The sequence below is a fragment of the Eriocheir sinensis genome, chromosome 18 (assembly GCF_024679095.1).
Source record: "Eriocheir sinensis breed Jianghai 21 chromosome 18, ASM2467909v1, whole genome shotgun sequence".
NCBI lineage: Eukaryota > Metazoa > Arthropoda > Malacostraca > Decapoda > Varunidae > Eriocheir > Eriocheir sinensis.
Genome location: NC_066526.1, coordinates 19,843,022 through 19,869,471, shown reverse-complemented (window position 1 = coordinate 19,869,471; position 26,450 = coordinate 19,843,022). Strand labels below are relative to the sequence as shown.

The 26,450-nt window shown below is 41.0% G+C and overlaps 1 protein-coding gene across 1 annotated transcript; it reads left to right on the top strand.

Moving 5' to 3' along the window:
• Positions 1–311: 311 nt before the first annotated feature.
• Positions 312–26,450, top strand: LOC127000417 (integrin alpha-PS3-like). The gene is made up of 23 exons (XM_050864126.1): positions 312–470; positions 8,324–8,517; positions 9,338–9,465; positions 11,394–11,515; positions 11,701–11,827; positions 12,887–13,018; positions 13,204–13,439; positions 13,650–13,862; positions 15,411–15,522; positions 16,268–16,447; positions 16,573–16,749; positions 17,182–17,327; positions 17,625–17,706; positions 18,708–18,828; positions 19,585–19,804; positions 21,247–21,410; positions 21,900–21,990; positions 22,133–22,237; positions 22,619–22,758; positions 23,091–23,254; positions 23,843–23,939; positions 24,227–24,362; positions 24,480–26,450. The coding sequence occupies exons 2-23, from the start codon at positions 8,324–8,326 to the stop codon at positions 24,582–24,584; spliced, it is 3,192 nt and encodes a 1,063-aa protein (XP_050720083.1). The 5' UTR covers positions 312–470; the 3' UTR covers positions 24,585–26,450.

The window sequence follows — 26,450 nt, the reverse complement described above, 5'->3', positions numbered from 1 at the left end:
AATGAGGACTGGGAACTGCATGGAAGAGGGAAGGGAGGGGCTGACGAAGGGGAAGGGAAAGGGAGGGGTGGATGGAGGGGAAGGGAGGGAATGGCGGAGAGGGAAGGGAAGGGAGGGATTGACGGAGAGGGAGGGGAAGGAAGAGGTGGGCGGGGGGGGGGGGGGAATGGAAGGGAGAGGTTGGCGAATGGGGAGAAAGGAGGGGTGGGTGGAGGGGAAATGGAAGGGAGGAGTTGACAGAGAGGGAGGGGTGAGCGGAGGGGAAGGGGAAGGGAGGGGTTGACGGAGAGGAAGGGGGAGGAGAAGGGAAGGTGCCCACTCTAGCTCTGTGCCCAGTCTCCGGCGCGCCTCGACAGATCAGGCACAGTTGCGGCTGGACGTGGTGTAGTGTGGGCCTCACCCGCGAGACGCTGGCTAGACGGCATCCTCTCTTGCCTTGCTGTGTGAAAATCCGCGAGGCATTCTCAAGGGTTCGTGTGTTTGTGTGTCTGTGTGGATTTGCTAATGTTTATGTGCTGCTTCTTCCCGTGCCTCAGTGAAGGGTAAGAACCACCTAAGAAACATACGAGAGAGAGGAAATGGATTAACTCGAATTTCGTCAGTGAATGGAGGTTGTTTGGCAAATCTGTGAGGCGAGACGTGGTGTGAGGAGGCTGGGAGGTCCTCTGGTGCTTCGATAAGAGTGTCTACGATAAACGACATCTTTTTAAGTCGATCTAATTGACTAAACAGGGCCTCTGCGGGCACTCAATCAGCTTTACCACCACCACCACCGTCACCGCCGCCGCCACCACCATCATCACCGCCGCTCTTTCCACCCGCTCCACCACCACGTATATTGTAGCTACTATTATTGCTATCACCACCATTACCACCACCACCGTCATCACCACCGCTCTGACCACCCGTTTCACCACCGGCATCACCACGTCTTCATCACCACGTATATTGTAGCTACTATTATTATATCACCACCATTACCACCACCACCACCACCATCATCATCGCTCCTACCACCCGTTTCACTACCGGCATCATCACGTCTTCATCACCACGTATATTGTAGCTACTATTATTACTGTGATGACTGTTTGGGTCCCCTGCGTGTCCGGGGTGGATATGGGAGTTTTATTTATCTTTTATGGAGTCCTTTTATCATGTTTTTTAATTATTCACCGTTACTTTATTAGAGTTTTATATTATAGTTTATTTAGTTAACGTTCGGCGCCATATGACCCTGCAGTTTTTGACCTCTCTTTCGGCCACCTCTTTTGATTCTTTTTATAGGAGCAGCGAGTAGCGGGCTTTTTTATTTTATTTTATTATTGTTTCCTTTTTTGTGCCCTTGAGCTGTCTCCTTTGTTGTAAAAAAAAAAAAAAAAAAAGTTGCGGCCCCGAGAACAACCACCACCGCCACCGACACCATCATCACCACCCGTTCCACCACCGGCATCACCACTTCTTCACTACCACACCTATACTGTAGCTACTATTATGCTTATCACCACCATAACCACCACCACCACGAATAACAATAGCAAAACAAGAGTAAATGAAAGCACCATATCACCAAGAGGAGCAACAAACACTATACCACCACCACCACCACCACCACTATATCCACTGACACCAATCCATCTACATCACTCCATCCCCACATTGAGTGACGTCACCACCCATCTTCACCACCAGCCCCATCCCCCATTTCACACCCCAGGCACTTCTATCGATACCACCTATCAACACATCCTCCAGAATATAGTCGCCATATTGCACCCAACACCTAACACAATGCAAAATATCGTTGTAAATAGTAATGATGACATCCGCTGGTCTAAAATGTATATTCTGGCTATGAAGGTCCCTCTTTGGGATGAGATGAGCTGTCACTTACTACTGAAAACTAGTTAAAAATAAATCTTATAGAAGAGAGAGAGAGAGAGAGAGAGAGAGAGAGAGAGAGAGAGAGAGAGAGAGAGAGAGAGAGAGAGAGAGAGAGAGAGAGAGAGAGACTAAACATTGTATGTGGAGTACACAGTTTTCGCTAACACTCAAGAATATGAGAAAGCATAACGGCCTTGGTGATACAAATTGGGTCAAATAAACTGGAATAATGCTTCAACTTTAAAAGAGAATGCGGTGATGGACATATCCACAGCTTGAGGGGATGACCCGGTTCCGGAGGGTGGGGTCGAGGTCTCCAGACGCCACTCGGTAAACGCCCCTCTGATGGCCGTGCGGTAGTGGCGGGTAGCGCTCCCCGGCGCGCATAGGGATAAGCAAAGTTTTTCTTTATCCCGCTCAACAAGGAGGGGCTTGTGCGGGCGTGAGTCAGGGTGGACGAACCCTCAACGGCTCCCCTTCTTAGTGGACCTTCAGGGACGCCGTCAGCTGGGATGCCGATTCACATATGTATGTGCATATATATGTTTTTTTTTTGTTTTTTTTTGTGTGCGTGCGTGCGTGTGTGTGTGTGTGCGTGTGTGTGTGTGTGTGTGTGTGTGTGTGTGTGTGTGTGTAGATATATATATATATATATATATATATATATATATATATATATATATATATATATATATATATATATATATATATATATATATATATATATACATACATATATATATATATATATATATATATATATATATATATATATGTGTGTGTGTGTAGGGGAGACCGGGTCTAGTTGTTACAATTTTTTGTTTTTTGGGCTCAGCACACACAAGAATTTACTGAAATGAAGATTGTTTGCTAGTCTAATTAGGATTTAAGTGATGGCAACATAGGAAGCAGGACAAGCACTGGGAGGGTGCTGTGTTTCTGCTCCAAGGTAATAGGTGCTTCCAGGATCAGGCAGGGAGCGCAAGAGATGAAGCTGTTGAGTTGTTTAGCGTGTGTGAGTGACGACAAGTGTGGGCTTGAGGTGAAAGGGTTGGGTAGAAGGAAATGTTACTTGACAATATTTTACTTGATATGGTAAAAAATTGTTAATCAGGGGCTGAGGAACCTCCCATATCAAGATAGGCTGAAACATTTCGACTTACATTCACTAGAAAGACGAAGAGTGCGGGGAGATCTGATAAAAGTATTCAAATGGGTCAAGGGTTACAACAAAGGCGATATAAGTAAAGTTTATACTGAGAATTACCCAGCAGGATAAGACACGCAGTATATAATGGATTTAAACTAGAAAAGTATATATTTAGGAGAAAAATAGGCAGGCATTGGTTTAGTAATAGGGTGGTGGGGGAATGGAATAGACTCAGCAATCACACAGTGAGTGCAGGGACGATAGCTTGTTTTAAGAGTAGACTTGATTGCTACATGGACGAGGATGACAGGTGGTAGTGGGAGGGATTCTGGAGCTCCCCTGTGTAGGCCATTTGGCCTCTTGCAGTCTCCCTATGTTCTTATGCTAAAAAAAGTATCGTTACAGTGGGTCCGATGAGTTTCACACTGAGCAACCCGGTAATCTCGGCAGGGTTGGTAAAAGTGCGATCATCCCCACCACTTCAGCTCTGCTGGGGGGAACAGGACAGCACCCCCGTAAGGATAGAGAGGCAGGAAAACACTGAGATATCACAATGATATTAACGGAGTGATTTGAGTGCCACTTGTTTAAGCTTTACATTCACAAATTATAAAACAATAATGCTCATATGATATACGTAATAGCGGTGGGTTGAAGTATTCCCCCATGTCAAAGACAAAAACATCAACCATCAACGCATGTCAGATCTACGTAGTTCAGTTCATAATGTGCCATCCTGGATTACTAATGCTTCCACTGAATGTGTCTTTTCTCTTATGAACAAGCTGTGGGCACCTGAAAAAAAACACAACTTCAAATTGCAACGCTAAAAGCATTGCTAAAAGCATTCTAATACAATAAAAGCAACCATGCATGTGCTGTTTTCTAACCATGTGTAAAATATACGATGCTCCTATAGCAAATGTCTAACAATAACGCAAGGTGTTCATCAGTCTCCTTAATGGATGCAATTTTAACTATTCTTTTGTGTTTGAAGTGTTAAAACACAATTTCATCACCCAAACACGACAATATTATAGTGCTACGGACAACACAGATCATGTCACTTCGATCAAGATTTCACCTGTGTGTTTCCTGAAGCGTTACTGTGCCAGCTCAAATTCTACTGCTTCGTATACGAGTTCCGCTCACTTGATTCAGGCAAGTGAAGCTACACCCAGCGCACGCAGGGCTACCAACATGAGTAGCCTTTTATCAATGGCTTCGTCCTTGGTGTCAGTTTGTATCGTGCTGAATGTGCAACGATACTTATTTGAGTGTGTGTGTGTGTGTGTGTGTGCGTGTGTGTGTGTGTGTGTGTGTTATAATATATATATATATATATATATATATATATATATATATATATATATATATATATATATATATATATATATATATATATATATATATATATATTGCTACTATATACTGAATTCAAATATTTCAAACAAGTTATTAAAGAAGGTGAGGATATATTGAGAAAAATAGTAACTTTATTCATTGTTGCTTTTGGTGTTTGGAAATGTCTTTCACCGTTTGAGAACTGCTGTGCGATACTCACCTACAGTCGCAGCCGTCGACGTGTAACCAACCCACATTCCCACAGTTGACGATTTTCTTGCGGGCGCACGTTCCTCCACCCTTCGCCTACTCCATCCTTTCACGAAATCATGACATGTAGCCTCACACTGATAACAATCGTGCTCTGAATCACTTATGTTCCAATGTTTGCTTTCTGATTTAACTCTATTACAAAATAATAATCAAGAAACAAGTTTAAAAGTGTTAAAGAAAATGGTGCAAAATACTTTAGACATACAACTCATGGTCGTGTGAAAACACCGAGAAAAAGTGCAGACTATAAAAGTAAGCAATGGCTCGTGAGTGATGACGCAGCGTGTTTACATGAAACCCAATACGAAACAAAGCAGCCTTGTTATCTTTCCCTGAGTCTCCCTCGCGTCCACGAACAACAACGCTGCTATTGCATGTCTGTCTGTACGTCCGCGTGACTCAGCAGACTAACAAATGCGAGAGCTCGATATTTACAACAACAATGTTGAAGATAAACAGAAAAGCATGTTTTAATGTTATATAATAGCGTATTTGAAGCCGAAGTCACCAAATGAAGTTGAATCAAACACACTGCACTTCGTTGAGGTTTCCTGTATCGTTTTCTTCACGTGTCACTTCTAAAGAGTGTTGGGTGTGACAAGACCAAGCTGCCTCGTTCTTGGGTGAGTGGGTGTGGGGGGGGTGAGGTGTTAAAACGGAGTGACTTTTTTACGGCCACGCAGACACACGATGATAAGCGCTTCCATTGCGCCTTTATTTTCAAGTAAAGGAGCCAGGCCAGTGTCAAAACAAAAATAATAGTGAGGCTCGCAACACGCTGCTCCTATAAAAAAAAAAGTGTAAGCAAACTATTATCAGATATAGTTTCAGAGATGACTTGATGCCATAAGGAAGAGTTTAAGTCGTAGGAAGGAGGAAATACAAATAAAGGAGTTTACCAGTGAAAGGGATGAAAAAATTGAGAGCCTGTAGAAACCTGGTATCAATAAGTTAGACAACATAGGGAAGAGCTTGTGCAGGCAGTCTTGTGTAGCGGGAGGGGTGGAGGCATTCATTTAGCACATTCAGAATACTTGACCTGAAAATACCAATGGAAAACAGCAAAGTAAGCAACACTGCGGCGGATTTTGAGAGGTTGAAAACAGTCGGCTAGAGGAGCTGATGAGGTGACAGACCATTACTCTTCGCCATTTCCAAGAGCTGTGTGAGTAGAGCCATCAGCGAGGGTGGAATGACGTCAACTACCGACCCTCGAGAAGCGAAGTCTGTGAAGAAAACCTGAGTAGAGTAGGTACTGTACATGGGTTTTTTTTAGGTGCTGCCTGTCTAGTCTGGTCTAAATATATCGATTCAAGTAAATTGTTTATCATAGAGCACATTCCGAGGGTAAATAATGAACCGCAACCATGATGTAAAGAAGTAGAGCTGCGCTGTGCTTAATTCTCCCATATCAGTGACGGAGGAGGAGTGATGTGAACTTGTACAGCGCAGCGCAACACGTTAAATGAAGTGAAAATAAACAAATTAACTGAAAACAAACAGGACCTCCGCCTCCAGCCAGGTAGCCCACAACGTCCGGTACTGGTGGAGCGCCCTGGTGGTTGTTTGCTTTGGTTTAGGTTTATGGGCAGACAACCTAGTTTACGACATAGCCCCTGAGTATTTTCTCTCTCTCTCTCTCTCTCTCTCTCTCTCTCTCTCTCTCTCTCTCTCTCTCTCGAGCGCAAACAGGTGTTAATGGAGCTTTATTGCCTGGTACCTACACATCCTCCCGTGCTCACACTCCCATATGCTTATTTGTTTTTCGTCATAGATTAATGAAACATGGCGTGGTTAGAGAGACCCAATCCCTGTCACGCCGGTCCCTATCTGCAGTGTATCACTTTGCATTAGGTTCCCTCCCGCCCCCTCCTCACCCTCGTCCTCAGGCTCGGTCGAGGAGGAAGAGGAGAGGGTGAAGATGCTACCCTTTGCTTGTTGCCACTTCTGCCGGAGGGTTGGGGAGAGGAGGGAAGGGAGGGTATAAGTAGGTAGCAGGGAGGTCGGCGACAAGACAGGTATCGCGTTGCCGCCAAGAATAGGAGGGCGTTATAAATTACTTTTCTTGCTCTGGGCCGGCGCTACATTCCTGCCTCCCAGCCAAATATATTGACATAGTGGCCGCCTGCTTCCTCCTCCTTCTCCTCCTGTACGTGCTAAGGGCAAAAGTGTGCTTCCCATCAACATATCAAGCAAGTGTGTGTGTGTGTGTGTGTGTGTGTGTGTGTGTGTGTGTGTAAAACAAAACTTGGAAGAAGGTCAAGGGATAAAAATAAGTGCTGAGGGACAAATATCAGCATCAAGAAGCAACGCACGTTTGCAACAGATGTATACGAGCCAACTGGGGAACACGTTAAGAGACAGAAGAGATACACAGGTGTCTGATAAGCCCGGTGTCTGATTGGTTCACATCCTGTCAGTCGCACATATGGTCTCCTCGACGCCACACGACGGATTCTGTTGGTTCCCCGCGGCACCCTTTAAATAACTCGCTTCCTGTATCTCTTTTATTAATAACTGTTATGTGTCACTCGTTACAAGCCCTCAACCTCGCGCCCAACCCTCGTACCCAGTTATATTTACGCCCCGTCCCCTCCTCTGGGTATGCTGTTCTTACATAGATGGGGGTCATACAATAAGTAGGTTTCAAATACAAGCATGAAGGATTGTTTCAGATGACGTCATATTAAGTTGTCGAATATCCCACGCCCAGTGACCTACCTCATAAGGGAAAGGGGGGAAGGGGGACTCATGTATCCTGCGGGGTTTCCAGAATTTCTTATGGTCAACGAAATAGACAACCGGATATAAAAAAGTCACGCAGCTGTCACATTTGTTTTAAAGAAGAGAGAGAGAGAGAGAGAGAGAGAGAGAGAGAGAGAGAGAGAGAGAGAGAGAGAGAGAGAGAGAGAGAGAGAGAGAGAGTTTAGTTTTATAGACCAATATAACTCTTACCTCTTGCATTTAGTGGAAATTAAAAGAGTAATTCACTAAGTGCACTTTGGCTACAAACAGAAAATGACGTTTGCATGGACAATACGGTATATAACATTGGTGTGAGGTGGACGAGTGTTGCAACAAATATACAGACAGATCCTCCTTTGCTACACCGACGCAGACCCTTAAAAAAGTGGTAGTGTAGACAAGAAGTATTACATAAGCTCGATATCTGTCTATATATTACACAGAGTACTGCGGAGGTAGTGTCTACAGAGCAGTGAGGCGGTGTAAAAGTGTCACGAGCCTGTAGTTTTGTTATCAGGGTGAGCCGCTCTATTTTTTTATAGTAGTTCCCAGCCCGATTCCCCCCGCCTCCATCTCACTCTCACTCTCTTTCTCTCCCTGTTTGATTTCATGCATTTTAATCAGGACTTTTGCATTTTTCGTAAGATGAACGAAAAATCTAAAAGCGGAAATGAATCCTATAATTATAGAAATATATACGTTACGCAATATGTAATACACTGCATGGTGCATATTAGAATGTGTCTGTAGGTTGAAAGCATTTGAATATCTTTTGAGTTTGTCGTGTACCGCGTAGGCCTACTGCCAAATTCAAGGGTGTGTAAAGGCGCGTGGTCAACAGTTTGGTGGTGATTGACAGAGTCGACGGAGCATTTAACCATCAACCATTTTACTTACATGAAGACTTTACCTCAGTTTGTCTTCCAGATGGCTGTAGAGGGCATGGGGGTGCCCAGCTTCCTGGTGGGGATGTTGTGTATGGCTTCTCTCAGCTCCTGCTTCAATCTGGAGCCTCTCGAAGCACAAGTGTACCACTACCCTTACTTTGGGACCCAAGGACGGGAGTCTTACTTCGGTTTCTCTGTTGGTCTTCTGCATAACAGCAGGAACAACACAAATTGGTGGGTGGTAATGATCCCTGATGCCCACGCTTGATTTTCTACAGTAATATGTTATGAAAGATTGAGAGAGATGCGGCAACTCGCCATGATGTGGACCATGGGAAATATTTACATTATTAGCTGACAGACCACCCTGCTGATAAACTGTCAACCTCTCCTTTAAGACTGCATCGATAAGTAGTACAGCTTTTTAAATGTCTCATTAATTTGTCTCAAACTAAATTGCAAAACTTGAAATGGTTATGTCAAACAGGATCTATTGGATCTATATCTGTTCTCATCCAAGTACTGATTTAGCCTATACAGATAGGACCTCATGCACAATGTATATCCACCTTTCTTTTCTTATATTTTGCTTTTATACTAGTACTATAATCTCTGCATATCCAAGGCATCCCATGGCCTTACCGCTTATCTTAGCGCCCCTAGCACCAGTCCATCACAGTGCCGCATCTCTAGTTGTTTACCAGTACATCTTAAGGAAAGCTTCACGTACTCAATTGGTTCATATTATTTTTTTTAACAAAAGCAGCTGTATGATTATTATACCAACTTTGATTTAACTTTTGCTTTCACCCATAACCTATTAACTTTCCCCAGTCAATTTGAGCTCCACAACCTTCAAGTTGTTTGAGAATGGTTGAGGAGTCCCGAAAAGGTATCGGTTTAATGTTATCAGAAAGTGCTTGCATAAGACGAAACCTTATTGCATTAGTAGACATTATTTTTTAGGGGGGGGGGGGGGCAGAGCTAAGGGAAAGGCAACATGTTCACAGTGTGCTAATGTGCCTTGTGCTAACCAATAACTTTGAACATACAGGGTTCTGGTGGGTGCTCCCCGCGCCAACTCAAGTTTCTACAACCCAACCCAGATCACTGAACCCGGAGCCATGTTCAAGTGCAATCTCGAGGGACGTACTTGCGAGGAGGTGATCGTAGACAAAAATGGTAAGCAGTTAGTATATTATTATTACTTCTTTTTGTAAAAAAAAATCCATATACGTACATATAACGCTCTTATAAGTTATATGCTTCTTAATTACTATATGTCTCTTATAATGAAACAGACGGCAAGACACTCAATCATCTTATATCCCTTCTAATATAGATATTCTTTCGGAATGGCATGGTCATTGCTGACTGGGAGATAATTAATGCCACATAACTTTTTGAATCACAGGAGATGGTTTCTCAGATGTTTCAAAAGGCGGTCGATTACGTTGCACACCATAAGTAATTGCTTCATAAAATCAAACGATTAAGAAGCGATGGCAATGTGCACAAATGGACTGGGAACTAGATGAGCATCAAACAGTAAACGCTGGTCATTGATGCAGCCATTTCAGACTGGTTGCCGCTCACCGGCAGGGCTCTGTTCTCGAACCAGTAGTTTGTAATGTGCGTCGATGCTGAACTCGATAATTCCATATTAAAATTGCTGATGACATGAAAATTGTTAATAAATAATGACTGGGAGATGCTCTTCAGTGTAATTATAATTAGATGTTGGACTCAAGGGAAAACTAAAAATAGAAAGATCGATTATAATGGGTGATGAAAAGCCCTAAAGCAGTGGCTCCCAAACTTTTTTACATGATGCCTCCTATTGATTTATAGGAAGTCCTCACGCCCCCCCCCCATCCTTTCTCTCTCTCTCTCTCTCTCTCTCTCTCTCTCTCTCTCTCTCTCTCTCTCTCTCTCTCTCTCTCTCTCAAACAAAAATGTTGAGCTTCATTGACAAAACTTTTCGTTCAAGAATAAAGATGTAAAACGGCAATACTTCGATCTCACCTAGAATATGCAGTGCAGTAAGAATTTCCTCACCATACTAATGACAAGGATGAATGAACAAGTCAGGTGACAATGATGCTCACGTTTTGCATTGTACCTTATGAGGAAAGGCAATTATGTCATGATATGTTCTCTCGAGAAACATTGCTTCCAAAGGAAACGGAGAGAGTATTTTAAAATATTTATTGGCTTTAGAAATATGAATGAACCCAAATTGTTTATTGTTGATATGACCGAGAATGAAAAACAATGACCCTAAACCAGGGACGTGCACAGGAATTTTAGAGGGCAGTTGCTCAAACCTGAAAAAAGGGCAACCCCCCCCCACACACACACAAACTGTTGGGCTGCGGGTGATGCAAGCAGTCCAGCCTATCATACCCAACATGCCTCACTTCACCCGGTCAACTGTATAATATGGGATTCATAGTTATCACAGCCTTCTAGGGATCCTTAACTCACTAGTTGTTATAGCAGCACATGTTATCGAAGGTTATTAACTATACAAAATACGGTGAATATGGGGGAGTTTTACCTGCGAGGGGACGTGTGTGAAGGCGTCGCGACGGTCGCGGGGGAAGTGACTGTGACGCCGCGAGGGACGCTTCAAGTACGTTTTGGCGGGAATGAATTAACTAGCTAGATAGCTAATATTATAAGTTTTCAAATGTGAGAAAATAGTTAAAATAATTTTAGATTGATGAATACTTATATTTAAATAGGTAATTTCAGTGTAATAATGTTTTGTTGGAAGCGGAAATATCATTGGTTACTTTTGCAACAGCACTAGGGGAGGGAGGGTAAAAATAGAAAACGGGGACTATAATAACGTCCCTGGAGGAAATAATATTAGGAAAAAATACACACATTCGTAACACTATTTTTCAGAAGGGCAACATCAGCCGAGAAGGGCAAAACGGCAGTTGCTCAGACAACCTGGGCAACCTACCTGTGCACGTCCCTGCGCCTAAACTGTGATGGCCGTGTGATGTCATTCCACTTAGTTTTAAGGACAGATCATCTGCTCTGGACCAGGTCTGTGTGGTCTGAACTTCTGTGTAAAACTATGTAAATCTCTTCCTCAGGTAATACAGAGGTCATCAACGATATATTTGAGTACAGTTACCAAGACCTTAAAAATTATGGCTGGCTTGGAGGAAGTTTGGACATCCAGCCACACTTTGAGGAAGACAGACAAGTTACTGGGGTGAGGCATCCCTGAGTTTTCTTGTTCACATAATGATCCCAAACCTGCTTAACCTTGTGCTGATATTATTTCTTTCAATTCAAGAAAAGTAGTGCCTATACTTGAATAATGAATCAACTTTGCACCTTTTTATGAATGACCTGCCATTTCTTTAGTCTTTTTTTTTTTATTTCATGTCTTGACAGGTGTGTGCACCACGATGGAGCAACCAGCGGCATCACACTCAGCATTACATGAACGGCGTGTGCTACTGGATGGATAACTCCGCTTCTCCTTTGATGATCAACAAGGAGTTGCCTTTAGTTGCTGAAAGTGAGTCTGATGCCTCTTGCCCTTGGGGAGGTGTTTATCTGCTTGAGGTCTTCAACATCAACAATATGTTGTTTAAGTGTAACTCATGTATAAGTTGCAGCAAGCCCTGACAACAAACAAGTGTGGTAAACAAGATGTATGGCGGGCTGTAGAAATCACACCCTAAGAGTGAAAATGAAATTATGACACCTGCATGCCTGACACCTGAAACCTTTAAGTCTAGCTGTTGCATTTCAGGGACGAGGTAGATACAAGCATTAAGTGTTGAATATCTAAGAACTGGAAAACGAATACAAATACAAAAAAAATATTATGAATTTGGATGCAAATCTTCATGAAAGTACATATTTTCATACTTAAATAATTTTCATGAAAAAATTTAGCTTTTAGCTATAACTCAACATGGTACATAACTAAAGTTATGCAGTGGTGGAATGACTTCATGACTGGTGTTAGCATTTGGTGCTGGGATATCACTCATGGCAGTGTTGCCAAGAAAATAAATTAATGTAAGGCACCTGAAAAAAAGTTTTTGTGATAAACTTGTAGCCTTAAAGAAGATTACCTTAGATTTCATGAAAGCTACATGGTTTTGGTAAAGTAATTGAAAGAAATTACCTTGAGAAATTAAAATATTTTATATGTGAAACATCTAAAAAACTTAAAATATACATACTTTATCCACAAAGCATACTGATATTACTGTGCATCTGATAAGTGTTCATTATGATCAGTGAATATGAACATCTCTAATGCTTTAATACTTCGCTCACAACCTTCACTCCAGTGTGTCTTATCACCTCAGCAACAGCTCAGACACAGTCTACCTACATGTTGAGCAGTGCCAGCTCAATAGTTAACTTAACATTTCACTTTATTGTAATGTTCTATCACACCACATTTCATACCATATTGTAATACATCTCGATGTGTTCAAACTTAAGTTAGCATCAAAATGAAGGGTTATTTCTGATAGTATATTTAGTATGGTTGGAATCAACATTTCTCTTTATGACTCGAATGAATCTTTGTATTCACAGAACTCATTTTTCTTAACAGCAAAGCAAACAAAATTTTATTCGGGCTACAATTTTTACCACTACGCCCATGGACAAGCTGGCATGTCCATCCACTTCCCAGATGACCAAACCCAGTTCATAGTTGGAGCTCCAGGTGTCTTCAACTGGCATGGTAAGGGCTGTTGTATTAGCTGTCACACTTAACAGTAGCTGCTAAAAGTCTCCCTGCATGGGTGACACTTGGACATATCTCTATCTTCTTAATATTTAAAATCAGTGTAGTATAAATGAGTCCACTTAGAAGTCTGATACGTGGTATTATTTTATCTAAAAAAATTTATTACCATTTCCACACAGGATCAGTAATACTTTTTAAGGACTATCAGTGGGACAATCCCGGGGGTGTATCAAGGAGAAGACGGCAGGCAAGGCACCAAATGTTTCAAACTGAGCTGGTGCCTGACCCCTTGTACGTCACCACTCTCAATGACTTTGAAATGTTTGGGTACGCCGTCACTTCAGGAAGATTTATGTCAAAGAATAAGATACTTTATGCAGGTGGTGCTCCTCGAGGTGCTGGCTTTTATGGCAAGGCAAGTATTCGTTTTTTCTTTTCACTGTGATCTCTTCATATGTTTCCATACAGCTTGTATTTATGGGATCAAGATATGTGACTATTTTTGGGTTGTCAGTACTCGGTCTCCACATCCGTATGCTTGTGCTTGCATCTGGGAAGTTTTGACATTTTATATTTTGTTTCCCTAATTACCAAGAACATTAATTAAGTATGCATTTTATTTCAGGTTATTGTTTTTAGTTTTCCTGTGAGCGAGTATGTAGACTTGGGTACAGTGAGGGTGTTGGAGGGTGAGCAGCTGGGTGAGTACTTCGGAGCAGCACTGACAGCAGCAGACATCAATGGCGATGGGCTGACTGACCTGGTTGTTGGCTCACCCATGTATTCTCTCCCCAATCATCCTGATGTGGGCAGGATTCATACCTTTGTCAGTGAAAAGGTGGGTCTTAAGATATTTTCCAAATGTACAGTTGAAGATGAATTCTTACTAAAGCATTGTAGTGTGTGTGTGTGTGTGTGTGTGTGTGTGTGTGTGTGTGCGTGTGTACACCTATTTACCTATTTGTATATCTACCGGGCCCGAACTAAGCTCTAATAGTCCCGTCTCCATATCTACATTCATCCAGCCTTTCCTTCATTTCTTGGACACTGCTCGCCTCCACCACCTCTTCCCGCAAGCTGTTCCATGTGTTGACACTTCGATGTGGAAAACTATACTTTTTCAAGTCACTCAAACAAGTTCCTTTATAAAGTTTCTTTCCATGTCCTCTCAGCCCCCTGTGTTCTCGCAGTTAAGAAGAGATCATCTCTATCCACCTCATCAAACTTATTTACCAACTTGTACAGCGTGATCTGATCTCTCTCCCTGCGTTGTTCCATTGTCGTCAAATCCATCTCCTTCAATCTGTCTTTATATGTCATATTCGAGAGTTCTGGGACCATTTTAGTTGCAATTCTAGCTCTGTATCCTTTCCAACTTTCTGATATCCTTCTTTTTGTGAGGCGACCACACAACTGCAGCATATTCAAGCTTTGGTCTTATCATTGTTGTTATTATTTTCTTCATCATTTCTTTGTCCATAAAATGGAATGATACCCTTATATTTTGCATCATCCTGTAGGTTTCTCTAAACAGCTTGTTTGTGCTCTTCTGGGGATAGTGTGTCTTGCATCGTTACTCCCAATTTTTTTCTTCATGTACCACTTTTAAGTTTTCTTCTCCCATCCTGTATGTTTTCCTGTCTGTTTTTACTTTTCCCCATTTCCATAACATTGCACTTGTTTGCATTAAATTCCATCTCCCATAATTTACTCCATCTATACACTCTGTCCAGGTCTTTTTGTAGCACCTCACAATCTTCCTCTGTCCTCACTTTTCTTATTAACTTTGTATTATCTGCAAAAAGGCTCATATAATTCTTTATACCCTTTGGCATATTTATATATATTATGAACATTATTGGTGCCAGAACTGAGCCTTGGGGAACTCCACTCTCTACTCTCCTCCAATTTGATTTCTCCTCTCTAATCACTGTCCTCATTTCTCTTCCCGTTAAGTAATCCTTCATCCACGCGACAACCTTTCCGCCCATTCCTCCCCACTGCTGTGGTTTCCAGATAAACCTTTTGTGCAGAACCTTGTCAAAAGCTTTTTTCAAATCAGAGGGTTTGGCATGTCAGTGTCACAAGGCATTGACATAGTAGATAACAATGGCTACCCATCATCACAATCAGCCCACCCTTCTCTCTCTTGCACCACATCTATTGCTCTTGAGTAGAAACACAGTGAGTTATAAATCCAAACTGTTCTTCATATATCATGTTTTTCTCTTCTAAAAGTTTAACCCATTGTTTTTTACTATACTTTCATATATCTTGCACATTACACTTGTCAAAGAAACTGGTGTATAATTTAGTGGTGTGTGTGTGTGTGTGTGTGTGTGTGTGTGTGTGTGTGTGTGTATCTATACTGCACTTGTTCTTTCAGGGAAAAGGGCTTCTTGATCGTCCAGAGCCTCACTATGGCAAAAAAGTGAGCCTTGCAAGGTTTGGCACATCGCTAGCATCTCCTGGAGACCTTAATGCTGATACTTTTGAAGGTGAGTGATGCAAAGAAAAGCAATAAATGTGTTACTGTGTGTCTCCATCAAGAGTAGTACTGTATTTTCATTTTCTTCAGCAGGACAAAGGCCTTTCCCTATATTTTTTACCACTGGTTCTGATGTCAGTGTACTTCATCTTGCTCTTGGCAAATGCTCTGATTTCATATAACCACCTGGTCCTCTGGCTGCCTCTACATGCAATTTCTGGGTTACCTCTCTGTTACTCTCGCTATCTGTTTTGGTCATGATATTATCTTCCAAAGTCCAGTTCTTATACTTGGTCACTGAAGAATCTTTAACCTTTGACCGTTTTCCATTTCTTGATACTTGCTTCCTGTCTCTCACATGTTATCCACAGCATTTTTCACTCCATTTCACTTTGTGCACTTCTTAGTTTTCTCTAAATATTTTGTGATGTGCCAAGTTATGTCAGGATACATGTCTATTACACTTCTCTTCAGGGAGTGGCAGTTTGCTATTCATGACATGATTGAGTTTACCAAGAGCACTCCATCACATTCTTATTCTGTTTCTAATTTCTTTTTTTGTGACTTTGTACTTTGTTTGTTCTATACATGTACTACATGTTATTCCTGCATTTGATTGTTGAGTGTCCAAATTTTAGTTCCTAGCAACTTGTATTATAAGACCAAACTTTGGAAGTAATTATTTTTCTACATTTCATAAAACAACAGCCAAACTAACCTGTAAGAGCACTAAGAATAAGAACATATTCCCCCAGATATTTTGGTGGGAGCACCTTGGGAAGACAAAGGAGCAGTGTATGTCTTTTTGGGGTCAAGGAATGGCCTCCGGCAACAGTACTCACAACGCCTCTCTCCAGAAGACTTTACTCCTGGCCTCAGAGGGTTTGGCATGTCAATGTCACGAGGCATTGACATAGATAACAATGGCTACCCAGGTATGTGAATGGTTTCTCACTTTCTTCTCAAGTATTTTTTAATCATTTCAATCATGTCAATTATGTGTTCAGCTGGTACACAACTGACTAATCCAGAGTAGATAATTAACAATTTCAACCTCCAGATGTGGCCATTGGAAGCATTTCGTCGGGTCATGTGGCAGTAGTCAAGACTAGACCAGTGGCATTATTGTCTGGCTGGGTCATTGCCAACCCATCTAATGTGCCCTGGGAAGGAAGGGTAAACCTCAACCTCACAACCTGCCTCCACTACAAGGGATACAGGGTTCCAAGGGTCTCTTGTGAGTTTAAATAAGTACTATTAAATAAACAGGTAAAAAGTAAAAACTCTCTCTCTCTCTAGTCTGGACCATGGGGTCTGTGTGGTCTGATTTTTCTCTCTCTCTCTCTCTCTCTCTCTCTCTCTCTCTCTCTCTCTCTCTCTCTCTCTCTCTCTCTCTCTCTCTCTCTCTCTCTCTCTCTCTCTCTCTCTCTCTCTCTCTCTCTCTCTCTCCAATTTTTTCTTTTTTTTGGTATTTTTTCTAATGATTGTTAATATTATCCTTCCTGTTTGAGTGAGGTTTTAAAAAGATATATTTTCAGCTTTTATTGATAACATCTGAATCATCTGTTTAGTGTATTTAATATGAAAAAAAAAATTATTGATGATATTGATGAAAGACTATTAAATGGATGAAATATAAGTAACAAGAGTGAATGATTTAATTTCTCAGCTCTTCAAGTGTCCCTCACCCTGGACCATGGAAGCCCTTCCCCTCGTGCCTCCTTCAGGGACAACTCATTCATCCACAACTTCACTGAGAGCCTGGTTGCCAACAGTAGAGACCCAGTTTGTCAGACTCACCAGGTGACTGTCAAGGTGAGTCAAGTTTATGCAGTTTCATGTGGAAAGTTCAAACTAGAGATCATCTACACACAAGTACTGTGAGCACCTGCATGATTGCCCAAGGTTCTCAGACACAATGAAATGAATAGTCAGAATAATGTACAGGCTGGGATGGAGGTCTTTGATGGTTGGCCTGAGTGCAAAGAACACATGGAAAGTTGTAGCCTGCATGTATATAGCATCACTGATTTCTTGTTTTTTTGCTGCATGATATTGAGAAAAAATGCAATTACATAAACATTTACTGGAATCTCTGACATTTTTTCACAGGAAAATAAACTTGACCCTGACCAACCTCTGGAAATGAAACTGGAGTATGATCTTATTGTCGCTCCTGAAACCGAGTTTATGAGTAAGTTCTTGATCTGTGTAAGGTCTGTTTAAATATATAATATTTTTTTCCACCAATATTACTCCCTCCTGTCCCCTTTTTTTGCTCCTTAACACTCCTCCAAATACCCCGTAAAATATTGTCGCCTTGGTATTATTCAACCTCACTGGTTATAATACTGCCACTACACAAAGTCAGATTGATGTAAGCATGGGAGCATGGAGGGAGAGGTGAGGGAAAGACCAGCACAGGGAAGACAGGTGTTAGGTGCGCTGAAGAGTTATGACAGGAGGAAGTGTGAGCAGGAGGGCAATGAAGGTGTAAGAAGCAACGTTATCGTGTCAACTCTGTCAAATGCACTGGAGACATGAACGTAGAAAGTAGCACAGCAACGAATACATGCAGTGGATATAAGCCAGTGCATGCTGTGTGGCAGGGTGGGATGGAGAAAGTAATGAATGTATGGGTATGGGAGGTGTTGTGTGGGTGAAGCAGCAATGGTAATCGATTATGGAGTAGTTGAATGGGTGAAGTGTGGTGCTTGGAGATGATTTGGGCATTTGAAGAGAATGAATGAGGACTTTATGAAAGGTATATGAGGGTAGGATTGATGAAGAGGGTATTAGGGGGACTCCACCTGTGAAACAAATTATAAGAGTGGACAGGTATTGGAGAGAGTTGGTGGGAGAGGGAGTGAGTGTGCTGAAAGAGTGTGCTGGACTGGGGCAAGTTGGAGATAATTCTACCATGACAACCAGCTTAGGAGAGGCTCACGTGTGGGAGCATCAGTGTTGGAGAGATAGACCACCTTTACCCCCCCTACCACCACACCCATGTTGATAGATATGTTACCAACAAAATAAAATAAAGAAACACTTCAGTTTCCAGCAAATAGCTGTCTCTACTCCTACATGATATGTACTTTTTCTCTTAATTCAAAAATTTGAATGCCTCAGTAGAAATACATACAATACATACTGTATAATGTTTGATGATCATCTGTTTTTTTCCATTCTGCCCAGAGCGACCCATGACAAACCCTACTGAGAAACACAGCAGCACATCTCAAGTGAGCATTTCAAAGGGATGTCAGGAGAAGACCTGCAGAGTGGATATGATGTTTGATGCAGATCTTGGTCTTGGGTATGTATTATTTATAGGAACCTTCCTTGGCTATCACATATTCTGATTACTGCTTTTGCACATTTCACAACAGGGTGGCCATGGCAGAATTCCCACTGGCTCCTCTCCTTTATTCTAACTTTGATGCATCAGCATTGACTCTCACTCTTCTATTGGCTTACACAGAGGTGGCTCAAGGATATTTCAGGGGATTCTTTGGGGGAATGTTCTTTGATGCAGAAGAGCTGAGGTTGTGGTAAGAGAAAGGAACAATATTTTGTTTAAAATTTCTGAGGGAGGGAGCTGAGATTATTTTTAGGGGAGGCCTGACCCGGTAGCAGCGATGGGCCAAATTTGTGGCTTCACTGCATACCAGTGACGGACCAAAGTTTTGCCTTGACATGAACCCCCAAAATAGAGGATACATAAACTGATCACAAATGCATTGTTACATATAATATAATGGTTTGCATGAGTGATGATTTTTTCTCATAAAGTTGCTTAGAGGGGCCTTCAAAAGAAACATGATCCCCTCAGCTACCGGGCAAAGACCCTCAGACCCCCTTTGTGCTGGCACTTAGATTGTTTTTTCATTTGTATCCAACTTTCCAGTTAGGAGAGATCACTAATGATGAATTGGTTGGGATCCCTGTACAATTTTTAATGTAATAGAGCTGTTTTGTGTAATAACTGTGTTTTCTCAGAATAGTGCTACACGTTCATAGTACAGCTCTGGTCAAAACCCATTTTGTGATCTAATAGAGTGTTTTTTTTAAGACAAGACCAGAAGCTGGTGGTGGGGCAAAAAAACAACCTGGTTCTGCGCACAGTTGTGTCTAACAGTGGTGAGCCTGCATACCTCCCCACCATAAATGTGACTGTGGGGCCGCCTCTCACTCTCATGCTGCCCCAGTCCCATGACTGTAAGTTCTTCAGTGCTGATGTGAGGACCTCGCTTGAGTGCAGACTTTCCAACCCAATCAAGAATAGTATCACGGTAAGGCAGACAGTAGTATCTGCAACCTCTACTGTTTTTAATAGTTACATATTTTTAAATCAATTTTATTCCAGTAGTTTGAAGTTTTCTATCTCTTAAAGGTTCATGATATTCAAAGCTATGGATGAATGTAACTCTTATCTATATTTGCTGTAATGTAGCCCCTCTATATTTGTCATTACCCATTACTTTCTGATCCCTCATAATGCAGAAAATTGTGATGGTCATAAGTAACTTTTCCTTTTCTTATCTCCTGTTGGTGTTGTGCTTGTGGGCAAGGGGAAGCTGGCACCTCTGTCTTGATGGAGAGTGTTGGCACACTTCACATGTCATCAGGGACTTTGCTAGACATTCATCATTTCAGGGGCTAGATTAGATTTCTGTAGAATCACAAGCAACAAAGGTGTGAGTTTTATGTGGAACTGGGGGCACGGTATCCTATTTTTTTTTTAAATCAGATGTCTATGAAAATATTTCCTTCTTTCTGGGAACAAATAAAAGACAAACATAACCTTACCACTGGCAGAGATGAGCAGTTACTTATGGTGACCCTGTACTGTGGAAAAGCACTCCCGTGCTTCAAGAATAGACTATGAGTGCTTCTCATCGGTATCGGAGGAGTTGGACTCAGACCAGGAGTGTCTCCAGTGGGTACCATAGGAGGTTTATTGATCCCATATGGATATATATCTGTAGCCTGCGGGGAGACCCCACAGGCTACAGATATATGCTGTGCTTAAATGAGAGGGAACACACACACACACAAGGCCAAGAAAATAAAGGTCTTTGGGGGAGAGGGAATGCTTTGCCTTTGTGGTGGTTTGCTTTCTCTAAAAACTCTTGTTTCATTGTTTTCATTCACTTCAAGAATCTTGAATGATCCATCGTGGCTTGACCTTGTGGTCATAAGGTTCTTGATGATGTTTTCTAGAATATCCTCATTTATACTTTATTCTTTACACTTTCTCAGTCAGCTTATCTCCTCCCTCTTATTTCCCTTAGTTATCACATTTCCTTTGTCTTCCATAAACCTTAGGTCTCTTGAAAAATAAAAGCTTCCACATGTCGGTGCTGGAATTTAAATAGTACGCAGTACATGGTACTGTGGCATCCTTTGTCTGATTATACAAATCATAACTGTTCTTCCATTGAACAAAGTCCTGTGCTTGTATATTTTTAGAAGATTACTATTCCTGCATAACTTTCTTCCTAACATTTGAAAAATATTTTCTTTCTCTTGACTCCACTCTTTGAGCATTTTTTTTAATTCCTTACAAATATTTTATCCACTGCCTTTAAAAAGTAGCATTTACAATTTTCCACTGAACATTGCCACTAGTCCACTTTTGTACTTTATAATCCATGTTTGTTTTGGTCTGTCTCCATTTATTAGGAACTAAACCAAAGCGGCCTGTTGCATAATTCTGGCATTTTCTTTTCAGGACGTTGTGGAGGTGAATGTGGATACCAGCTTGTTGACAGATGGCTCAGGTAACCCGTGGATACAGGTCATTGTTAGTGGAGAAGGAAATGAGTTGCAGCCTCAGGATAATCGTTTGTTCATGAGCCTCCCTCTGAAAGCTCAGGCCAGCCTGGAACTATATGGGTAAGAAATAATTTTACTCTCCATCTGCCATCACACCTCATAAGCTTCATTTCCTGTGGTAGTGTTCATAGCAAAATATTACTAAGGTGTTCCTTTCCATCAGCCTAGCATTTGTATTGACTACAAACATGAGAACAAGGCCCCCAAATCCTCCGGGCCAAGGGAAACTCTTTGGCTCTCTCTCCCAACTTCTAGAGTTGGGCTGTAATCCTCCTTGGTGAATGTTCTTGCAAGAGTCATAAAGTTGTTTCAACCCTTCATGATTTCTCTCAGCCAGATCAGTTTCTTGTGTGTAACAAGGAGCAGCAAATACCCTCTGGTATACATATCAGGCTATAATTTTTAGTTTATATCCATTACAGTTCCTTGAGAATTCAGTTTTCAGTTTCCAATGCAGAAAACATATCAAGAAACTTAAGAATAGGTTGTTTATATTCTTCTTGAAACATGCTGTAATTTATTATACTATGATTCATCATCATTTTTCAGAGATTCCAAGGAAGAACAAGTATTTTACAAGCATGTGGGTGAAGACAACATCAATGCAACAATCAACCCAAGATTTATTCACACGTTCACAGTATGTCCAACCTTCCCCGTTTGAATTGTACATATAAATAGACATTGCATTGTCATATTTTGCACTACTAGAATACCAACATCACCATCCATGAGATAATGCATTTTGAGGTTCATTTGTCTCCCTTTTCTCTACCTTGCAGTTAGTGAAGAGGGGACCGACACCTCTTGGGCAGGTGGATCTGACCATTGATATTCCTGTCAATATCACAGATGGTCAAAAACTAGTCAAGCTTTACCCTCCAAAGGTAAGGATAATACTTTTTTGTGGTTTCATAAGAAAATATTTCTTTACAATTGAAAAAGTATCCTGTATTTGCTGGATGAATTATTCCAATTATTTGCTGGGGTCTTCGTGGTGCAGTGGTTAGCACACTCGGCTCACAACCGAGAGAGCCCAGGTTCAATTCCCGGGCGGAGCGGAAAAATTTTGGCGGCTTGTCCGATACCATACGCCCCTGTCCACCCAGCAGTGAATGGGTACCAGGTATTAATCAGGGGTTGTGTCCCGTCTCCTGGGATCTGTTACCTTTTCCTGTAATTCCTTCCCCTCCTGTCTCTCTCTGGCATATGACCATGGATGTTGTGCCGACTAAACAAAACTTTCCAACTTTTCCAATTATTTGCAGACAAATTTCTTGAATCAGCCAATCCAGTGCAAGCTGAGCAGTGGGAGTTTTGAGAAAGGTGAAGTGAATCAAGCAAGTGGCATATCCATTGATGACAGCGATAAAACTGGAAGTAATACAAAACCTTCCTTGAAGCCCATGTAAGTGTATTTTGTCTGTACTTTGGTACCACATTGCTATTATTTGAAGTGAACAAGAATTTACATTTCTCAGATATGTCTGCAATGTTCTGCTCAAACACTATTGAGTTTATAACATTCTTTTCTCACATCCAGTCTTTTAACTTGCATTCTGATATCTGTATCCCCCCTTTGCTTAAACTATATTATGATGAAATCTGCATTAAATAGCTTTATGGTATTATATTTATATTCACTTTTCTTACAACAAATCAGTCATGTATTTTGATAAATGAGAAGATAAATGTAAAGTAGAGCACTAAAGACCAAAGGGTTAAACTTCATGTCCACAGAATTGTGAGTGCCAATAAGGACGTAGGTGATGGGATCCAGTACTTCAACTGTTCCTCAAGCCTAATACGATGTGCACAGCTCTCCTGCCACATATACAACTGGCCAGTGGACGTAGAGTCAGCTAAAGTTATTATGGAGATGGAGGTTGATCTTAGTGTCATGGGTAAGAACAAAATGTTTTTGAGCAGTGTTCAATCAATCAGTTAGTAATTAATGGGGGCATGCATGGGCCAGGGGTCACATCACCTCAACCACCCCATGATGCTGACCCCAGGGGTCTCTCTGAGCAAGTCTCTATGCTGTACACAACAACCCGGTGAGCAGGGTTGGCTTCTGGGTACTGTTACATTGCCATATGGCTGGAGTTGGTGCTTACAGACTATGCAGATAATAGGTCTAAATTCAGTCTCGTAGAATAATCACTAACTTGACAAAAAGGCATTCCAACAACATCCATGTTGTTCCTCTAGTTATTTAAACTCCTTTTGTACTTGAGGAACTTTACCATTTACTGGAATATTTCATGTTTTATTTATGTTCTCTATCATAACCTTCCTCTTATCCAAATTACGTGGCCCTACATTTCTTCATTTCAGCAATGATGAAAGTAAATATTGATTTTAACTGGCACTAATAAAAAAGTAATAGTAATCAATAGAAATCTTTAAAACATGCAAATGCATTAATAAATGTATGTAAACAGACTACTTTTCACTATGTTTCACTGACTGAAATTTTCCCCCGCCCACAGCCAAGCACGTATCTGTTATGGGAGGAGCAGTCCTGATGACCTCAGGAAGTGCCAGGATCCAGTCCCTCTCAGCTCTAATGGAATTTAGTGGTTCAAGGTAAGTGCAGTGGTTTCGTATCATCTCTGTGACATATAAATTGATCAAAGTGAAAGGTGAGAGGATAAGACATATTATGGGCTAGTGGATGAGAGCAATTAGACTCAGATAAAAGTGTGCCTGAATTGATAGTTAAAGAGAGCTTCTACATCTTTGAAAGAGTTTTTATTTCCTTATTGAAATCATCCACATTTCCTAATGTATATACATGGGTTGTATAAAGACATAAAAGTTATTCCACAGTTAATGTTAAATGTACTAAGAGTTGTCTGTTCCATATACCCAAGGGTGGCATATGAGGAGGTGGTGACTCAAATCCAGCCTGAGTCTCTTCTGGCCAAGGGGATCCCCTGGTGGGTTATCCTGCTGGCTGTGCTTGGAGGCCTCTTGCTCTTGGGACTCCTGGCTTACGGAATGTACAAGGTGAGACCCACTGACCAAGATTTTCCAACAAATCTCTCAGATGATAAGTACACAACATACTTTGTACCCTCAAAAGCTGACAATTAAGTTAATGCATTCACATCTCTTTTTCGCCAGGCTGGATTTTTCAAGCGCGAGAAAATGGAGGAAATGAAGGCCCAGCAAGCACAGATTAATAAAGCAGATTATGGATCATCTAATCAAGGTCTTGTTGGAGAATAGAGGAGTCTGGTCACTGCTGTGTTTGTGCCAAAGAATTTCTTCAGTCAACCAATTGGTAGGTTAGTGTGGAGGCTCCCTAAGATGTCAGCAAAGTGGTGGGAGGAATTATTGTTTGACCAGTAAACATACTTTGGTGGGAATCAAGGGTGTAAGTGTTATTTAGGTGTGTGGATAAAGTGACTTCAGGTTCATTAATGTTGTGATCTCATATAGTGAAGATGATTAGCTCATGTACGGAGATTCATTTATTATATGTGGCATGCTTGAATATTGATAATATTACCTTACTTGTTAACTTGGAACATATAAGAAACTCTATTTGAAATGAATATAATTAGGATATTTTATACTTGTGCCTTGAGTGCATAGAAATCTCTCTCCCTTTCACATGATTTTTGTCCATTTTTAAGTGCAGATATAAGCTAATTATGCACATGACTTATAATCAGGGGCGAAATGGCATATATCCTGTGTTACAAACTAAGCAGCACATTTATTGAAACTAGTGTGTAGCAGTCTAGTCATTATTTTGTTTTTTATTGAATAGTCTTTCCAAATTTGTTAGTTCCATGGAATGGTGACTTGTGCCAGATTATCAAGCAAGATCACTCTTGGTCTTGCTTCTCTAGTTATACACAGTCTGCTCACAAGCACTAGGGAGTGGGTGGATGTGTTTTAGGTTTTACATGTACACAGCTTATTTCTGAAGTGATATTTATATGAAATGTAGGTGACACTTTTTAAATACTTAAAATTCTGTCCTTCCTGACTTTCAAATTATTCACTGCCATGTGTATGTGTCTGAAATATTTATAGTTCTGGAAAAAATGTTTGCAAACTTTTTTTTATAAGATTTAGATACCTTACAAATTTTGCACACCACTAATACCAAAGATTCACAAGTATTGTGTTGCATAATCATTTGTGTAGTTTTTTTGTGTGAAATTCCTACTAGAATAAGTTATAGTGACTTTCTCTGTGCTGAGCTTTGGTTCACAGTTCACATGTCATTGTTATCATCATTGTCATCATTATAGCATAAGTATATCATCATTATTTTTAAGGGTTTACAGTAATTGGAGCAGGTGAATGATATGTGAAAAAGCAATAGACCGCAAAGAAGTTAGGTGTGAACATGATAGTCAGAGCTGTCATTGAGGATTGTCAAGGCTAGTGAACAACTGTTGGAGATTAGGCAGTAGCAAGGCCAATACACTAATAATATCAGTCCAATGCTTGTGACACCAGTGTTACTTCAAAGCAGAGCTGCCTCCATCTAGTCCCAGCATGAAACGAGGGATAATTAGTTTATTTAATGAGGAGACTGTTATTTAGACTTCAGAAATGGTCTTATATCCAATCAAGAAGGGAACATTGTATTTACTTGGCTCATTGTGATATACAGTCAATGACCTATGATTGTGGGTCGTGGTTGCTGACCTTTGTATTCTCTTGATGTTATTTATGTCTCTGTTTATGATCAGTGCCACTATCAACTGCCTTATCATCTCTGTCCATGTAGTGAAATGCCACTCTTAGATTTGTCAACTGTTGGCAAGTCTCTGATAATCTTCTTAATGTGACTTATACACAATTATACACATAATGTGTATGATTTTATCAAAGTAAAAATATTATGGCGTGTAATGGAAACTCAACAATGATTACAGAAGAAATTATGGCTACTTCGGTAGCTACTATTTTGAAATGTCATTACACGGACACAAAAGACCTAAAAGTTAATTGATACAGTTTAGAACAGAACAACAGTGATTGCAACAAGACTTAAATATTTAAGTAATACGAACTAGGGCATTTTCATCATGGAGTTATTGAGGATTTTATATTAAAAGTATATAACACTAA

Coding starts and splice junctions, on each gene's coding strand:
- LOC127000417 (XM_050864126.1), top strand. CDS start 8,324: ATGGCTGTAGAGGGCATGGGGGTGCCCAGCTTCCTGGTGGGGATGTTG. Junction 21,991..22,132: donor GATTTATTCACACGTTCACA/GTATGTCCAACC, acceptor TCTACCTTGCAG/TTAGTGAAGAGGGGACCGAC. Junction 23,255..23,842: donor GGTTGATCTTAGTGTCATGG/GTAAGAACAAAA, acceptor CCCCGCCCACAG/CCAAGCACGTATCTGTTATG.